Source organism: Pipistrellus hanaki (genome assembly GCF_964339955.1).
Source record: "Pipistrellus hanaki genome assembly, chromosome: 11".
In the NCBI taxonomy this organism is placed as follows: domain Eukaryota; kingdom Metazoa; phylum Chordata; class Mammalia; order Chiroptera; family Vespertilionidae; genus Pipistrellus; species Pipistrellus hanaki.
In genome coordinates this window covers 7,347,396-7,368,168 of record NC_140513.1, presented here as the reverse complement: position 1 = coordinate 7,368,168, position 20,773 = coordinate 7,347,396, and the positions used below count along the sequence as shown (strand labels likewise).

Below are 20,773 nucleotides of genomic sequence, written 5' to 3'. Positions count from 1 at the left end.
TTTTGTTTAATTCAACAAATACTAAGAAGAGAAAATATATAAGATCAGAACCCAAATAATAAAAAAGGTAAATAAGAAATATGTAGGTATCATTTCCTTTATCAGTAAATCAACTCTCAAATAAATATCTGGAAATTTGGGGGTAATTTCATCAAAAATAAAGATCTTTCATTCTTGAGTTACATGTGGAAAAGAAGGAAAACCATGTGTTGAGTCAAGTTAGAGATGCTAAGGAAGGCAGTGATATGTACACTCTCCTAACCCTACATCTAGCCCCAGACTACCATCCTCCAAATTTCCAAACTATGTCACTGTTCTAAAAAAAGAAAATAAACACTGATTCCTATGAACACTTTAAAATAGCCAAAGGCTATCATTACTTTTTAGATTCTTACTATAATTTTAAATAATTCCAACTTCAATACATTAAACAATTTTAAGATCATCTATTAAACAAAATAAAGAGAACTAAGTTCATAACATATAATATCTAATCTATAAACTGGGCTCCATATGCAATAACAGAATTAATAAAAGTCTATACACATAAATATACTATATGTGCATACGGATGTATATATATACACATTAACTCCTACCAAACACAAACATCTATAATAATCTATAATAATAAAAGCATAATATACTAATTAGACCAGACGTCCTTCCTTTCGGACAAAGCCACAGCAGGTGGGGGCCACAGGAGAGACAGCAGAGGCCCCCTGGCTGCAACCACGGCAGGTGGGGGCAGGGGCAGGGGCAGGGGCAGGGGCCGGGGCCAGGGCCGGGGCCGGGGCCGGGGCCAAGGCCCTTGCACGAATTTCATGCATCAGGCCTCTAGTGTACATATACTCAGAGAAATAAACATGGCAAAACAAACATCAAACTACCATAGTGGTTATCTCTGAATAATAAAATTACAGATGCTTATATTTTCTTCCTTTTCATTATTTTATTTATCAATTTTTTCTAGATATATTTTATATTGAACATATTATCCTTGTGACTTTTTTAAAAAGTTATAGCAAAAAATACCATGATGATCAAAAACTTTCAGATACAGATATTAACCATATTATCTTAAGTTTCACCTACGAAATTTTCTCTCACTGAAGTAATTCAGATCCTGGAATCACAAAGGATATTTATTTACCTAGACACAAGATTTTAAAATAATGACTTTTTAAGAACTATGGCCTCAAGTCAATTCAAAATAATACTTGAAAATTTTCCACTTTTTGGGTATTGTTTAATGAAGGAAAATAGTTAATAAAAAAGGTCCTGTAATCTTTGGATTGTGTAGGTTAAATCCAATGGGTTCAATTGCACTGCAATTTAAAGCAAGATAAAAATTTAACTGTCCAGTTGGAAGATGGAGCCAGAGGTAGAGTAAGAAGGTTAGTATTTCCCCCCCCCCCCCCATTTAAAAGCCTTGGGATAACACACAAAGCAAACCACACCAGTCCTCTTCAGTTCTTGTACAATAAAATCCCATTACAAAGCATCTCATTATACTGATTATCCAGCTATATTCCTGGTCACAATATGTCCCCTGTATTCCAAAGATGTATCGGATACTTTGCCTTCTGTTGTATGGCCGCACTGCAAAGGTGTTACTACTACTATAGTACATTGGAATAGAACGAGTATTTCTATTCCAATGTACTTATTCTCATTCAAGGACTTTTTTAACGAACAAAATTAAGTAGTTATACTTCAGATACATGTTATAATGCATACAATATTCAACGTGTGAAAGATTTTACACTTTTTTTTTATTCAGTACAAACATGCTTTAAAAAAAAAAAAAAGAAAAGAAAGAAAAGAAAACTACTTTAAACAGCACACCAAATTGCAAATTTGAACTAAAAATGTAATGTGCCCCCAAAACCTACAAAATATCTCTAATGTTTCTTTTTTTGTTTGTTTTCTTTTTTCTCTAATGTTTCTTAAGAGTGAAGCTGGAACGCATAACCTGGATCTAATTATCAAGATTAGAGCAGCATCAGAACTTCAACAGTATTTTGTGATTTAAATAGTTCCTTCCACTGCATTCCATGCTTGCAGAACGCAAGAAATTCAAAATGGCAGGACCAACTGGCTAATCTTAACTTTCCCTACCTTCGTTACAATTATCCTCCCCTCAAGACCTTTCCTGCATGTGTAATCTTCTCCTTTGAGTAGTACCACAACAAATAGTTCCATCCCAGAATATGTTATAAAGTTCCTCCCCCCCCCCCTTTTTTTTACACTGGTTCTTGACACTTAAATAACATTTTTTTTTAAATCCAAATGATTACCTAATGAACTGCAGACTGTAGCATAGCTTAAAGTAAAAAGTAAAATTCATGATAGATTTTCCTTCCTTACTTTCTGTGCATTTTTCCCCTGAAGGTAACACCCCAAACTAGCACCAATATTTTCAATCCTACTTGAATGTTTTATTTTTTGTCTTGGGTTCCTAATTACTGTTTCTCTTCCCTTCTAAAAATTCATTTATCTCTTTCAGTAAAAAGAACAGTAATAATATGTTGAACAACTCTGAAATAAATTTTGTCATGTAAAAAATTAATTACGCATTCCGAACCTGGTCACTGTAGTCCTCTGGGAATTGCCTCTGCACCTCAGGATCTGTAAATAATTGACAGATAATATTAATTGGCTTTGGATTAGTGAGCAAGCAGAGGATCACACATTAATATTTGATCAGAAGATGATAGCAGCCCTGGCAGGGGATCCAAGGGGGGCAGCTGAGGCTGCTATGTTGATGAGCACAAGGAAGGGCTCGGCAAGGCACTCCCATTACCCTCCTCCAGAAATATAAAAAAGAAAAATTTTAAAGACCTGATGCTACTGTTAACTTGAAACTATTACCTAATGCAAAAACCTCACCAGCTGCAAATTGCCCTCAATATATTTTTTCCAGAGAAAATGAGTCTTAAACTGCTTGACTTTTCTTCTCTAATCAGAAGCCTCCTTTTCATAGCTACAGATGTAGGCTTGATAAACCACCTTTATTTTAACACCAGTTTCAGATTGAGGTGGGGGAGGGGGAAGTTAGGGCAGTGAGGGTGAGAGAATTCTTTCAAGGAACAAATGCAAAACTCCTTGCTTTTAAAAATAAAATACATACCTCCCAAAATTCTTACAGTAAAGCTCTTGAAAATACAGATAAAACTAGGTAAAGTCTTCAAAACAAACAAAACAATATACTTTTAGCTTACCAGTGTAAACAAATTTAAATTTGCTCAGAAACTAGAAAATACATAAGTGAAAACACCTTTTATGACATTCAGCTTAAATGGAGTTACTAAAAGGGTCACTTGATTCTTCAATCATAATTGCAAGATAATCCAACGCCACTGTCTTTAAGTCAATATAGAAGTGTACTAATTAAAAGCTATTAGCACTCCATTTGCTATTGATTAGGAAACCATTCAATCTTTTCCAATAAAAGAAAGATTTGGTTCCTCAGAGACACATTAAGGGAGTATCAGAATAATATCTATTTGAGTAACTATGTATCAATGCAAAAGGCTTATGAAAAAGCACAATAGTTGAGGATTCTTTCTCATCGTGTTCACAATACATACTACTCACTTTTCATATCTACGTTTTAAAGCACCAATTTACTTCTCTGTGAAAATGAATCCATGTAAAAGTTAAAACCCTTCAAACTGCAACCAAAATGCAGTTAATTGTTCTGCAGGGAAGAATCAAAAAGAGAGAAAACTAAGGGTCTATTCACAGACTATATTTAAATCCTAGAAATACCTATTTTGTCATTAAAGTCAATGGACATTACTTTTCAAAACTAATAACAAAAGCAAGAATATTCAAAAGATCACATCAAGAGCAGAGAGTCCCAAAATGGGTGGTGCAAAATATTTGAAGGATCTGTAGACCATTTCAGCTCTTGAAGTATCTTCTGGTTGACTTAAAAACTAGGGATCAATTTATTTTTTTTTACCTTCATCTTCAAATACTAGAAGGGGGAACTGGCACTTCTACAGTATGACTAACAGAATTCTTGTGCAATTCCTCCTGCAGTACTGTGCAGGGCTGCCCTGGTAGGCCAAAGAATACACTGTCTGCTTCTCTCTGGCCTGAAGGGCTACAATCACACCAGGACTTACCCTCTTAACACAGGAGGTCAGAGGGCGGTAATGGCAATAGGTAGGTCTACAAGGAGGAATTAGCCAGCAAGGTAATGAAGGGACAGCCAAATGCCCAACAGACCCCTAAAAGGGTGTTTGGGGTAGGTAGGGGTGAAAGTAGAGGGGAGGCTCAAAGAGGGCAGTGGCTATAATTCCTAAAACACAAAAATGACTTGATGGGGGTGGGGTGGAACAAGTGGTATTTTAGGATTTAAAATTTGTTCCCAAGACCAAAAATAGATTTAAAAACAAAGAGGGGGGGAAAATACTTCTAAATCACTGAGGTACACAGTAAAACAGAGGTTGGGAAAGCCACAAACTAATCTAAAGCGTATTAATTTTCTTCCAATTGTCACGTGGTTAACATTTACTCTCCAACCAGAAAACTTCAGACAAAAATAACTCATATCTAAATCTTTAATATCATGTCCCCTTTCTTGTAGTAGTTGTGCTTGAGAACCACAAATACCGATGGAAATAAAGATGGGATAAAATAAAAAACTTTATTTTTTTTTTTTAATCACTTGGTGAGGGGATGGACATCAGAAACCAAAATGTGGTATATTCTTTAATTTAAAAATATATATTTCTTGCTATAGATTAAAGGGTTAAAATAAAATCTCTTTAAGCAACTACATTAATGATTAACTTGTCACTTTAAAATGTATTTAATTCATATATACAACATAGCAGAATTGAAGAAGAGGAGGAAACATGGATAAAAAGAAAAATCGACCTATTTTAAGATGAGGGTCACTCAAACCATATTACCCTAAACATTGCCTCAATAGTGGACAATGCAATAAACATCACCAGCTTAAGTCTTTCAAATGTCCTAAGATTAACCCTAGAGTGAAATTCCCAGATTTTAACAGAATCATGTTCCAAGATAATACATGAATTTATTTACTATGATTTAAGCATAAAACTTTTACTTCCTTTTTTTAAGGACCTAAAGTTACAAAAGCAAATTTCATGGGTCCTTAACACTCTTCTAAAACAATATTTAAAAAAAAAAAAAAAAAAGCAATTTTTTTAAAACCAAAGTCCAACCTATAAAGTTCCTTTCAATTAGCTCAGAGAACCAGTCTCATAGTTAATAAAACTATGAAAGCCATTTTGTAAAAATTAACACAAAAACTAAAAATAATTTGTTGAAATTTCTTTAAAATGTCTATTTGATACAGGAGGTTGAAATCCTTTTTCACAGTGAGTTGATCATTATGCCATAATGTCACCAAAATATCGACATTGGAAACATCTGAGTTAAAAAGGTCCAAATACAATCTGCTTTTCTCAAGCAACATAACACCCGCCTTACTAACAGTTTCAGCATGGCACATGTACAAAACCTAGCACCCCGCAGTTAAGCAAACCGCCTTTAAATTTTCTGTCTGGCAGCAATCCACTTGCGTGTCTGTATGTTTTTACAAGTACTCTATGTATTTCATTGCATCAGCTGCATTTCTGAGTTTTAAATGGTCTGGGAACATTTTATGAAATGTTCTATATCTTTATATGGAAAATAACATACACTGGAAAACTGTGCATCGGTCTAATATTTATGTATCTATTTCTTTATCCACCACCCAATGCTATAATTGCCAATGCTCCAAAACACCTTCTCACATTCATACCCTCACCTCCAAATACAGTGTCACCAAACAGCTAACTTTAAACACAAAAGTCTGCAGATGAGAAACCTTGGAAAAAAGTAACATAATTTGCTTAGGCAATTGGCAGGAAGAATAGAGTTACTGGCATATGTCAAGCTTTTTCTCTAAGACTTGTCCCTGACAGAAAATAAAGAACATAGTAGTACACAGCACCCTCTCCCCCCCTTATCCTTTCTCACAACTTTCTCCAAATTTAAGTAATACATTATTATAAAATTAAAAATCATTTCCTGCTGAAACTGGTTTGGCTCAGCGGTAGAGCGTTGGTCTGCAGACTGAAAGGTCCCAGGTTCAATTCCAGTCAAGGGCATGTATGCTGGTTGCGGGCACATCCCCAGTAGGGGGTGCGCAAGAGGCAGCTAGTCGATGTTTCTCTCTCATCGACGTTTCTAGCTCTCTATCTCTCTCCCTTTCTCTCTGTAAAAAATCAATAAAATATATATTTTTTAAAAAATCATTTCCTAGGGAAATACCTTTCAACAACAAAAACCATATTTAAAATACCTTGCCAACAAAATGTATGGTATGATAGAGTCCGTATTTCTCTTAGCCACATAAGCCTAATAAAGCTTCACATTATGCCAATGTAATGGGCCACTATCCTTGTCCCAGAACCATGGCCATGCAAGAGCCTGACCCCACACAGAACAAGTGCACCCCTTCTCTGGAGGCCACAAGACATCTCTCCATATTTAAAACAGACGTTTCACAGTACAGACTCCCAACAGCACAATCTCATTCAGGCACAGAACATGAGCATGCTTAGATAGTTATGTCTTCACAGCAAAAAAAAAGTTTGATCTCAAAAATGTCTTGCTTTTTTTTTTAAGGCTAATATTCTTCAATTTCAATAGTCCATGTTTTGTAGTTTTCTACTGTAATATACTTTTAAATCTTTAAGATATATCAGATTGCCACAGGATGTTTAATTAATAGAATAAGAGTTTGGGCAAGACTTACTAGAAAGGTGCTATAAATTATTTTACACAGGCTCCAAAACCTTGAGTTATGCCTTAGGCTCAAAGTTCCTAGAAAACGTGGTAGACAGATCTTTTACAACAGAAATGCAAATAATTCATAAAAGTACTGTGTTGTATGAGAGCTCATTTGTGCATCAGTAACTAGTATGTGTATACACACACACACACACACACACACACACACACACCCTCACCAAATTATTTTCCTATTTTTCTCTGTCACACCAGTGACTCCACTTGAAGGGTCAAGACATGACACTTTAACTTGATTATTAAAAAACACACTGTCTTCATTTTCTGTGAAAGGCATAACAACTGCATACTAACCAAATGTTACAATCTTCTTTAATTCAAGCTTTTTTAGGAAAATTTAAGAGAAACTGCAAATATGGCCGTAAACCCAGGAATGTACACTGCTTTCACTTTTAACATGTTAGGAATCAAGACAGAAAATAATGCATTTAATGCCTACTAAATTTATCCAGTTATTATCTCTAGTATATTTCAGTCAATTAGAGACAAAATATCAAATGCATTTAAAGCTAACAATTATAAAAAATCTGCCCTTTATAAGTGAGACTTCAAAATTAGCTATAACCGATATAATCTCGTTCAATTTCATGGAGTTTAAGATACTATCTTCCTCTCCCCAACAGCCATAAATGTTAATCCAAGCTGTAATCAGATTTAATTTTCTGGATGAGAGGATAGGAATATGCTGTAAACCAGTAATAGTCCATTACACTGCTCTTTCCCTAATGGCATTTTCAATTTTTATACACTAAAATTGTAGACTCTCAGAAAATAGTTTGAGAAGTTGTACATTTTGAGGATAAACTCAATCTTCCCCCAAACATAATCAGAAATAAATTTTCCTTTAATCGTCAAGAAGAAAAGTTAAATATTTTTGTATAATGTAGAATTAAAGTTTCTTGATAGTATGACTGAAAACTGGACTGCATTAAACTAATAAAAAGCTCTAAGGACACTACCTATTAAACCTATTATAGTTATTAAAAAATCAGCCTCACTTACTTTACCTGATAAAATATCTGAATCACTAGGTTAGCATTGTAACTAAATACAATTATTCTAGTAAATTACTCCATTTATGATAGTCAAAATTTACTTATTAAAAATGATATATTTTTAAATAAATGTTTTTATAGTAAAAAAAAAAAATCAACCTTTTCCTCAACAATCAAATAAAATGGTTTCTGTTGACTTTCCTTTAAAATGTTTTTAAATTAAAAATTACTGATTCTAAAATATACATTTTTATCCTGAAATTTAAAAAGAATATAATTCACTAATTTAAAAATCATTTCAAAGTACTTTAAGTGAACATTTGATTTTCATATACAAATGGCATTTCTTACTTAAAAAAAAAAATCTATTTAGGTATTAACTTTTTTCTCTAAAACATGAAGACTGCTGACATAAAAACTTTGAGTCATCACCAATTTTAATTCATGCTTCTTTCTATCCTAGTCTTTTTCCTCAATACTGGCATTGAAAATACATTCAAAAACTGCTTCACGGAGGTCAGCCTGATAAAACAAGAACAGGTCACCATCTACACCTCTAATAAAATCCCAAAGAGCATTATTCGGGGAAGGAGAGCACAACCCACCTCAGCATGGCAAGCAATGGAACCATTCATGTGCCAGACTCCTCCTCAAACTAGCATATTCTGCCTTTCAGACATATCCTGCTCCAATAACTATTTATGCATAAACAGCAGACACTGACCTATTGTTTTCAGTTGTTGGAGTTATGAATGTAGTACAGTTACCAATTAAGTAAATCAACAAGTCCTAAATGTATCAGCTGTTGTACAAATAATGAGTCCATTGACATTATGAAGTAAAATCTAGGGAGCTTCATCTTTTTTTCCAGAGAATAGTAATATTTTGACCAGCAAATGCTACTACTTAATAAAAACTAATTTCATCTACAAAAGGAATATAATAAACCTGATCTTTAACCAATCTTATGCTACATAAACCTAAAATTCAAGCATTAGTCAAATTCCAAAGGAAGCTGTAAAATGAAAGAGAGGGTGTGCTGGAAGGGAAATAAATATCAAAAAAATATGTTCAGATATTCTTACCTTTTCCCTACTGAATATCCTAATTTTCAGCTTTACTGGTTTGTAGCATATTCCCATCTTTTCATCCAGAAAATTAAATCTGATTACAGTTTGGATTAACATTTATGGTTACTTAAATATTTAGGGTTTTTAAAATTAGTTTCACATTTGGAACTAATTCCTAAAATCTATCAAATTGACAGATGAATATTGACTTTTTTCCTAATAGTTATAATATCAGACTTCCATTTAATTTATGAGTTAGAATTCATCTTACCCCATCTTTTTGTATAAGTACCATTGTCATATTTTTACTCCAATATGAATAACTACTTCAGATCTAACCTAAATGACAGCTGTGCCCTTTATGTCCTACAAACATGACATCTCTGCATATAGTCTTCATAAATAGATATATCACATCTGTCAATTAGGTGAAAAGAGATAACTTATTTACACAAAAGCAAAAACAAAAAAATATTGAGTGCCCACTAAGTGCCAGGCACTAAGACAGGTATTTTGTATAAAATTTCTAATTTTATAGTCATGACAAAGCTACAATATTGGGGCTATCATAATCAATTTTATCAGTTAAAGAAAGCAATAGGTTATCACTTGGCTAAAGTTAAAAAAAATTAGTATTTATTCATGGCACAAATTTTCTGATGTGAATCGTCCAATTAATGAATAGGACATAGTCTTTTTCTCGCAAAAAGTTTACAGACTAACCCTAATCGAAAGTACAGAGAATTAAACAAGCAATTACCACAGGCTTGGTAAGTGCTATGCTAGGAATTGGTGGAGGGGCATGGAACCTAATCCTGGCCAAGACAGAAAAGGTCTCAGGGAAGAGCTTACAGGGCCAGGTGTAGAGTCCAGGACTAGGCCAGGGTTCATCTATTGCTACACATACTACACATCCTTTCTGAACAGTGTGGGGGACAGTGAGTAAATATTCTGTGAGGTCAGGACCCGTGTTCTACTTAGCTTTGTCTCCTACAAAATACCTTATCTAAGTAACCAACAAATTTTTGGCATAATAGGGAAAAAAAGGATAAAATAAACTCATTAAATACCTAGTCTCTCCAAATAGATAAAAGGCCAATTTTAAAACATCCAACAGAAAACAAGTCTTTGAATGCTGCAGGCTTCCTAAAGACACACTGGCATATAGTAAGCACACAGTAAATGTTAGTTGTTGTTGTTATATTATTAACCCCAATGGAGAAATAAGCAAGCAGTATAAATTAGATGGCTACAGATGTATAGATGTGCCTTAAGTTGGAAATACATGTGTTCCTGAAATAAACTTTTATAAACCCAATTAAAATTTTCCCATCATCTGCCATTACTTAGAAATGTTATAACTTTATCAGAAACTGATTTTCTCTTCATCGTCAGTGGTTCGAAAATCCTTAAGCTACAGTTTATTTTGCCTCCTGGCATCTGTTTGCTAATGATCTGTAAACATCAAATGCACTAGGGACTCTCCCAGATTTACAGAAACCCTGAGGTGAATCTTTGTATAAATTGAAGGACCTTTCTGCTAATTCCTGTGCTTTTTAAGTTTGCATTATGGGTCTCAGAAACAGAGTCCCATTAAATATCTTTGCAGTAATAATTACACTACTACCAGCTACCTACCACCTACTGAATGCCTAGGTATACTAGTCTTTGCCAAAGGCAGTTTATTTTATTATCTTATTTAATCATAACAACAACTCTGCAGGTAAGTAGATGTACCCCTATTTTATAAATAATAAAAGTGAGGCTCATTAAGAACAAATTCAGAGTTAAGTAACAGTGCTGGGATTCAGCCTGGATCCATCAGGCTCCCAAGAATCCAACACTGGCTTTCCTTTTTGGCTTTATTTATTTACATCCTCCTGTTGATCTGTCTTCTCGTCATTATTGTGACTCAACAATAAGAATACAACTGGACAAATAACTAAAACATGTTGTCATGAAACAGGCCTTCGCAGACTATAAATGAGAGCTTTCCAATTTCTCTATTTATTGCCAACTTCAGAATATAAACAAAATGACTCCTAAGTGACTAGCACTCAATACAACTAAGTAAAAACAATATTTAAAAGATGAATTCATATTAAAGACAGAATAATTTGGAAGGGTAAAGGTTACCCTTGTATCATCTATGAAAATAATCACTTGCTAAACAGAACAAATGAGAACATAGAGAAAATGTTTTCCTACTTAAGAAAATGTGTTTCCAAGTACCTCTAAACCACACTGAGAACACCAATGCTAAAGTCAAATTAGTGCACACAATATTGATAAAGCTGACACCTCAGCAAGGGAAACATACTATACCTGTCAACCAGAAGACTTTCCTATACCAAAACTCTGCCTCTCTTCCCCTGGAAACAAGCCATGGCTGCCTAGTCCTTATCTGTACCACTACACTCACCTAGTCTTAACAATGCCTAAATCCTAAAATCCTTGGGCCCCGCGCACGTGCGTACGTGCGTGTGTGTGTGTGTGTGTGTGTGTGTGTGTGTGTGTGTCACAAGCAGGGGGGAGGAGGGAAGAGGAAGGTTGTTTTAAAAATATACGTAAAATGAAATATGCCATTTTAACCATTTTTAAGTGTACGATTCAGTGGCATTAAGTACATTCACATTATTGTTCAACAATAACTACCATCCATCTCCAGAACTGTTTCATTTTCCCTAACTAAAACTCTGAACCCACTGAATAACTCCCCATTGTCCCCGCCACCCCCCAGCCCCTGGCAACCACCACTCTATTTAAGGTCTCTATGAATTTCAATGCTGTAGGTACCTCATAAATGGAATCACACAATCTCTGTCCTTTTGTAACTGACTTATTTCACTTAGCATGTCTTCAATGCTCATCCATGTTGTTGGATATGTCAGAATTTCCTCCCTTTAAGGCTGAATGATATTCCATTGTGTGCATATACTACATGTTCTTTATCCATTAATCAGTCTATGGGCACTTGAGTTTCTTCTATCTCCTGCCTATTGTGAATAATGTTGCTATGAACATGAGTGTACAAATATTTGTTCAAATCCCTGTTTTCACTTCTTTTGAGAATATATCCAGAAGTAGAATTGCTGGATCATATGGTAATTCTATACCTGATTTTTTTAAGAGCTTTTAACATATTTCAAAATATTTTTATTATAAATCTAGAACTGTCTAGTCTCAACCTCTTCTCTTTAAGTTTGCTGCACATTCTTACACACTTATTGCTAGCAAATGCTGGCTTCCTCTGGAGCCCTCTCAAGTAGTGTGTGTTTCCTCTCCACCCCTCCTCCTACAGGCCTGGAGGTAGAGTAAGTGGCCTCTGTGTCTTGCTGCCACTTCCAGACCATTCTCCCTTATTTTCCAAAACTCAAATTTTTAATCTCATGTTACCAGACTTCACTCCTCTCCCACCTCTGCTCTGTTGTCATCTACTGATCTCAGGGTTACTGCTCTTCCTTAAATCGTGGGCATCCTGGTGCACTGCCACTCACTCCTTGACTACTTCCACCATCCCTACCAATTTTACTATTCACATGGATAATCCTACCAAATCCCTGAATTCTTGATTCCTTAGCCTCCTCCCCACCAAGGACCTTGTCTCCTACCTAATCTCAGATACTCCCTTAGTCTCTTTGTGACTCTTAGTTTGTCACTCTCACTTGGCAAAATTGCAATCCTTATTAAATCCAACTATCCACTCTCACCCTCTACCTGACTGAACTGGAGAAAAACCCACAGCTATGCTGACTAATCTAACTTTAAATTTGGATTATTCACTGTAAGTAAGCATTAATGCAAATGGCAGCTATACTACATTTTCCTTAATTCATTCACTCTCATTCCTATTTCAGTAACTATTTCATACTTTCTCCTCTCCCCTCAAACCTCAAACCTTCTCCATTCTCACTTGCCATTAATTACCTTATATGCCCCAACACTGAGAAAACCAAGCAATCAGAAGAGAACTCACACAAGCCTCCACCACAATTTCTATGCTCTTATTTTTTTCTGACCCCATACACTCTGCTTTCGTCCTGTTATTATGAAGAAGTGCTTGTGTCCCTTGCAAAGGTCCCTGTGAACTAGAGCCTACCCCCTCACCAACTCAGACATTGTTCCACCAGTTCTCCCATTTATTTTACCTCTCTCCTGGATCTTTTCCCATCAGCATGCAAACATACAGGTATTTTTAAAACATTTTAAAAGGTCAAGCCCATCCCCCACAACTACCACCCCATAACTTTCATTCTCTTTAAAGCTATATTCTTCAAAAGTGTATCTCTACTCACTGTCACCAATTCCTCCATGCCCACTCTCTCTTGAACCTGTGCCAAACAAGTTTTGCCCACTTTTCTGAAACTACTTAATGCACCAATGACGCACTAATGACCTTCTCGCTGCTAATATCAATTATCAATCCCCAGTCTTCATCTGAATTCACCTATGAGTACCACTTGACACCTTGACTGCCTCCTCCTCCTCAAACCACTTTCTTCATGTGACTTCCTCAGCATCCCACTTCCCTGCCTCCTGGCTTTTCCTTGGGCTCCTTGCTGACTGACCTGTTTCTACTGAAGGCCCCCAGAGTTCAGTCCTTGGACTTCTTCACTTGTCTTTCTCGGTGTCCTCCTTTGCTGGTCTCTTTCAGTCTTGTCACTTCAAATATAAATATGCACTAGCAACTTTAAATTTTTTCTCCAGCTCTTGCCTCTCCCAACTCCAGACTAATTCATCTAACCATCTACTCAACATCTCCATTTGGATTTCTAACAGACATCTCAAATTTAACATATCCAAAACTGAACTCCTGCTCTTTCTCTCACATTTCAGATCTAATCTGTCTGCCAACCCTGTCAACTAAATCTTCAAAATATATTCCAATTCTGACCATTTCTCTCCATCTCCACCACTACCACTCTAGTCTAAGTCGTTTAAAATTATAATACTTCCCGCCGAAGCCGGTTTGGCTCAGTGGTAGAGCATTGGTCTGCGGACTGAAAGGTCCCAGGTTCAATTCCAGTCAAGGGCATGTACATTGGTTGCGGGCACATCCCTGGTAGGGGGTGTGCAAGAGGCAGCTGGTCGATGTTTCTCTCTCATCAACGTTTCTAGCTTTCTATCTTTCTCCCTTCCTCTCTGTAAAAAATCAATAAAATATATATTTTTTAAATAATAAAATAAAATAAAATTACTTCCCTAGTGTGGTCTTCCTCAATCATCTTATTTAAAACTAGAGGCCCAGTGCACAAAATTCATGCATGGGGGGGGGGGGGTGTCCCTCAGCCCAGCCTGCACCCTCTCCAATCTGGGACCCCTCAAGGGATGTCCGACTGCCCGTGTAGCGATCCCACGGGCAGTCGGACATCCCTCCCACAATCCACGACTGCTGGCTCCCAACTGCTCGCCTGCCTGCCTTCCTGATTGCCCCTAACCGCTTCTGCTTGCCAGCCTGATCACCCCCTAACCACTCCCATGCCAGCCTGATTGATGTCTAACTGCTCCCCTGCCAGCATGTTTACCTCCACTTCCCTCCTCTGCTGGCCTGGTCACCCCTAACTGCCCTCCCCTGAAGGCTTGATCACCCCCAACTGCCCTCCCCTGCTTGCTTGATTGCCCACACTGCCCACCCTTGCAGGCCTGGTGCCTCCCAACTGCTCCTCTGCTGGCTATCTTGTGGCGGCCATCTTGTGTCCACATAGGGGCAGGATCTTTGACCACATGGGGGCAGCCATATTGTGTTGAAGTGATGGTCAATTTGCATATTACTCTTTTATTAGATAGGATAGAGGCCTGGTGCACGGGTGGGGGCCAGCTGGTTTGCCCTGAAGGGTGTCCCGGATCAGGGAGGGGGTTCTCTTGGGGCATGGGGCAGCCTGGGTGAGGGGCCTGTAGTGGTTTGCAGGCTGGCCACCCCATGCCCCAAGGGAACTCCTAATAAATTCCAGATACCTGGCGATCCAAGCAGAGGCCCTGATATCTGGAATTTATTTACCTTCTACAATTGAAACTTTGTAGCCTGCCTGGAGCAAAGCCAAGCTTCCTGCTTGCTCAGTGGCCAGCAGCCATTTCTATCGGGACTTATGTACCTTCTATAATTGAAACTTTGTAGCCTTAAGCAGAGGCTAGTGTGCAAAAAGCTTTGCTTCCTCCGTTGCCGGGGGTAACCCTAGCCTGCTCTCTCCAGCTCCGTGACTGCCGCCATTTCTGTTTGGATTTGTTTACCTTCTATAATTGAAACTTTGTAGTCTTGAGTGGAGGCCTAGGCTAGCAAGAGCAGGCAGAAAGCTTGGCTTCTCCCATTGCCTGGGAAACCAAAGCCTCCTTCCTGCACTCTATGGCCTTAGCCACCTTGGTTGGGTTTTATTTGCATACTCACTCTGATTGGCTTATGGGCGTGGCTGGTGGGCATGGCTTGTTGGTGTAGCAGGGTGATGGTTAATTTGCATACTACTCTTTTATTATAGGGTTATAATTTCCCTATCCCATCATTTCTTATTCTCTTTTCCTGTGTTATCTTTGCTCCTTAGCACATTTTACCATTCAACATAATACATACTTTCGTATTATCTGTTTTTCTCTACTAGTAATGAATGCTCTATGATGGCACGGCTTTTTGCCTCTCTTGCTCACTGCTATATCCTCAGAACCTGGAACAGGGCCTCACACACAAATACTGGAAGAGGGGTTTGAGGAGGAAATAATTTGGCAATAAGTTTCCAAAGCACTAAGAATGTCCACACTCCTTAATTTAGTAACTGCACTCCTCAGAATCTATCACAAGGAAATAATAGGAAATATAAGTAATTGTTCTTATGTTTGTTTCAAGCATCAATTCAAGAATTGATAGGGGAACATTAATAAACTCAACTGACCTGATATGCCACCATTAAAATGAGAAATGCTAACCAATGCATTATGAAGAAATAACTCAAAATAGCTCAGGTATACTACTTCTCAGTGAAAATTCTCTAACTCCTTCTCTTTACCACCAGTAGATTAGGTGCACCTCTTATGTATTGATCCTAAACACTCTATAGACTGGGTAAGTCTATTATGAGCATTATGCTACTATAAATTTTATGAGTGTATATAATTATATGTGTGTGTGAGAGTGTGACTAATATACTTTGCTACTGTCACTATTGTTTCTACTACTATTAAGTTATAATGACACCATTACAATCTCCTTCTGTGGGCCTTCTAATATGACAAAGGCTGGAAAGCTAAAACTTTCCCATAGGTACCTGCAACTAGGATATTAGATTTGATTTAGATTCTGCTGATCAGATCCACCTAATGAGACTAACCTTAATTTCTTGTCAGTGGAACCACTTTTATTTATCTTTATACCCTCTACATTTAGAACAGGGCCATTTGGATATTTATAAGCGGGCCATACAAAATTATCAACTTAAAAATTAGCCGGCTATATATTTGGTCAAACATTTAAATAACTCACCTCTAATGCCTTGGCAGAGCCAGGCAAATTATTTCACAGGCCGGGCATTCCCCAGCCCTGATCTACAATAATATTTGACTCATAGCACATAATCATTTCTTAGTAAGTTTTTAGACAACCGCAACAGCCATTTTAACATGAAGAAGTTTTGGCGTGAACAGTAAAGTGCTGGACTGGGAGTGGGCAGGCCTAGATCCTAAAACTATGTGATTGTAAATAAATCTCTGAACCTGAGTTCTCTCAAATAGAAACTGAAAGTGTTGACAAAATTAGTTTTCTTGACTCTAAAATTCTCTCATTCTGTGATCTAAAATCCTTAGACAACTCATTACTTTGATAAATATCCATGTCTTTAATTACCTTTTAAAGAAAAATGTTCTTGAGGAAAGCACTTCTTTCTGGTTTTCCCTGCAGCCCACCACCCTACAGAGTTAACAAGACTCTCAAAGATAGAAAACAATTCTAAAGTCCATTTAATGAAGTAAAATTTTAAATTTAAGCAGCAGAGGCTACTTAAATACCATTCTATTTATGCCTTTTAAATTAAGGATTTAGGGAGTCTGAACACTGAAATAAATATTTCCCATTACAGAGCAATTAACTCAATAATTGTCCTCAACTAGACCTACACACTTGACATAGTAATGAGAATTTTAAAGACTCCTTTCATTCTCTCTGCCTGGCTCCATGACTTTGCTTCAGTAGTTTCACTTCATCGTCTGGAGGGGCTGCCTCCCTCTCGCCATTACTATAATATCTGCATTCTGTGAAGGCCCAGACTCCATTTCAGATAAAACCTTGTAGGAGAAAACCGAAGGATTCTTGGGTTGGAGTAATTCTATGCAATCTCTCCTCTTCAATTTACATTTCTTCAATAGTTTTATAAACACCATGATGTGTGTGCTTTCTTATTACAAGGCAATGCTCTCCTGGGTGGAATTTGTCAAGGTTTACCCAACCTCTAGACTCTGCATCCATGCTAAGAGCAGACCCAGGAACCAGGGCTGCAAAAGCGGGCCACACAAGAAATGTGGGATGTTCTGGGGTGACAGAGTTGGTGAAAAGTAGTTAAGAGGGTGGTAAACAAGTCTAAAAAGAAAGAGGGTGGTATGGAGGGAGGAGAGGGTAGGATGAGAGAGAGAAACCGAAAGGGAATACAAACTTTAAGGTGCCTAAAGCAAAGTGCTCAGAGAACCCTAAGATCAAGGTGTAGCAGCAAAGGCAGTCTTATTGTTTCTCTCAGACTCACAGTCCCTCACATAGATATCTTTGAATAAACAAGCAACTCTGCCATGAGAATAGGAATAGGACTTTGTCAATGTTGGTTACTCCCAGCTATAATGTTGGGGTGTGATACAGACAGGTGAATTCACAGAGTGCAGTAAACACAAATTGTGGAGTGCTACCCATATGTAGAAGGCATATAAAAACAACAGCTTCCGAAGTAACCAATTATTCAGTTCCTCCCTGATTGTGACCCACTACTTACATAGAATTGGAGTTCTTACCTAAGCTATATTTTTGAGCAATACTTAAAATCCCAACTCTTCCCATCAGTCCTGCTCTATTTTTTGCTCCCCTTCCTTTCCTAGTGAAATGCCTGATCTTTTCCATGTGTACTGTTATACTAGTTAGGCCAGATAGTAAGCTTACTACCTCATGCTAGGCTCATAACCTGTCCTGGCCCTCACAAGCTCACCATTAGCCCTTTCCAAGAAGGTCCAACAGTATGAGGCTGTCAAACTACCCCCTTTCAAAGTGGGTCATTCATTGCAGGATTTTTTACACACTCATTATTACTGGTGTGTTAGGCACTAAGAGGGCATCAAGAGACATGATTTGGTAAGATTCAATAAATCTCTTCTGAAATTGCCCAGAAATTAGGGCAGTTTTGAGAGGAAGTATGAGCAGGGGAATTAAGGACCCTCATTACCTAATCAAATGAGATAAGAGAATTGTATCTGCTCCCCTACAGTCTGGAGTTACCTAGGTAGCCAATCTACTTCAAATAAAATGAACAAATCTCCAAACTATGAAAAAGAAAATTATCAGAGTGGAGAAAAAAGTTTGTGTGGTTTAGGATCCAGAATACATATTTGAAAGAAATAAATAGAAAAACAGGTTTTAAAAAAAAGTTTTTAAACAGGTAAAGTGTCACAAAAGAAGATAACAAAATGGTTAATAATCATGTGAAATGAGTACATCACTGAAAATCAAGGAAACTTTTCAAGTGGATAGCCAATTGTTTCTGGTGACAGCCATTTTACTCCTGACTCCTAAGAGCAGCAGGCAAAGCCACCCTCTTCTAAAAAATGTTTGGGAAAAGTTTTTAATGTTTCTTAATACCCATTAAATATGACATGGCATAGCTGGTGATATTTGGTAGAACATGCCAGAATATATTGGGTCAATTTTCCTTAGACCCAAAGAAAAAAGACTTTATACACCTTTATCCAACAAAAGTACAATGAATCCTAACAGGTACTGGACTGTGTAGCAAGTGAAAATATTAGGCAAAAGCAGAGTGGTCAGACATTTTTACCAGCTTTCCTTTATACTTATGAAATACCAAGTTTTAAGAGAGTTCCACAGGGACACAATCCAAATTTTTACCAAGCCCTCAAAATTCAATCTCACAGATTCCCTCTCTTTTCCAAAGCTTAGATTTAAAAGAGTCACTTAGGCAAATGTTTCTCTCAATAGTTACAATATTAAGAGAAAATAAATTATTATTTGAGGCTGCTGCAATCATCACTAAACTTCATTCATAGTAATATTCTTGCACATCCTAACAAAAATTATTTCACTGATATAAATTTTCATATAACTACTTTGGAAATTTTTTACATAATGTTACACTTGCCAAAATAATTTACATAATGTAACTAGTATCAAGCAGCTAAATTATTTGTTCTCTTGAAAAAGGGAAAGAACACTATTTTAAGTTAATAATATGTTTCTGAACATGACACTTTAAGGCATTCTTAAGGAAATATGTAATACAGACATTGATAATTTGCCAAAAAAAAATTCACTGTGATCAATTCTTTTATAAAAATTCACAGGAACTGTTAATGAAAGCAAATGTTAATTTGATACTTTTTACTCCTTCCTCTGCTACCATCTATTAGAACCTAACTTACTAAAAATGTAATTTTAGCAGTATTTCTTTGACAATGCTACACTGTAACTACTGTATTATTATCTTTCAGATTGTATATTTCAGCATATGTACATACTTTATTGTATCTTTTACATATACTTAGAAATGTAACTCAATGGTCAAGTAAACAAAAAAGGTACTCTTCAGTTTAAAGAATTCATCAAGCATAATAAATTCAATTAGACACAGTATGAAGTTTTCCTCAAAGCTATACAATAATAATACAAATATTGTATTGTTCAAATATTCTCATTGTTATACAGATTGTCACATTTCACTTTTAATAGGAACGGACTCAAAGAGACCTTGGAACAAAAGTATCCTAACCAAGTAGCAGTTCCCAAAGTGTCATGCTAAAAAAATATTGCTCTCTGATTCACACAATTGAAACAATCAAGTCAGAGAACAATCACTTCTTTATTAATAGAACAATACACACTAGTTTCTTGTGTTCAAGTAATGCTAGAAAAATACTTAAACATGAACTAAAGATGCAATATTATAATAATATTAATACTAATACACTATTTTTAAAACTGATCGGTTAGATATTATTAATTGAATGATGTTTTTGTGAGGTTAGCAATGATCCCAACTGTACCTGGAAAAAAAGTAAATTAAAATTCCTTAAAGTAAAGATATAAAACTAAGAACAATTCAACCTATAAAGACTAAATCCCACTAGAAAAGAACTGATGTGGCTAGGTAGACAATTAAATCTTTTTGAAACTAAGATGATGAAAATAAAATAATACCTTCACAACAAAGATATCACAAACAGCTGTATTCTTTAAAATTATTCGTTCAAGATATAATTTGCTCTCCTGCAGTGTCAGATGCTAATGCAACCAATTTTATACAATCTAAGCACTATCTACAGATGCACCTTCTGTTTTTAAATCAGCAGGAATCATTGACCAGCATAAGCAGGATTCCTAACTAGATAATCAGCAAATGTGTAAAGCCTGACACCCCCCCAAATACATATTTGATCACATAACTGCTTCAATAAATTCACATGACTACAAACAACTGCAACATACTAAACAAATGGAATTCAGAAAGATCAGAAAGTCAGTTATCACAAACAATCATTATGCTGCAGATCAGGAAGAACTTCTAATAACTACCCCTTTCCCAATACGCAAACAAAAAGGGGGACTTTTTAAATTTAATAAATGCATGCTTTCTAAGAGAATTCCTAAAAGTACATATTGCTACGACCTATCCGATT

At 36.4% G+C, this 20,773-nt stretch overlaps 1 protein-coding gene across 11 annotated transcripts in view; it reads right to left on the bottom strand.

Moving 5' to 3' along the window:
• Nucleotides 1–20,773, bottom strand: part of DENND1A (DENN domain containing 1A) — a 439,483-nt gene that overhangs the window by 329,707 nt on the left and 89,003 nt on the right. For 9 of the 11 annotated variants that reach the window (XM_084899946.1, XM_084899951.1, XM_084899941.1 and 6 more), the window contains exon 3: nucleotides 2,588–2,631. The exons of the other annotated variants lie outside the window; for them this stretch is intronic. In XM_084899946.1, coding sequence (XP_084756072.1) covers nucleotides 2,588–2,631 — 44 coding nt within the window. The remainder of the gene's footprint in view (nucleotides 1–2,587; nucleotides 2,632–20,773) is intronic. 11 annotated transcript variants of the gene reach the window in all.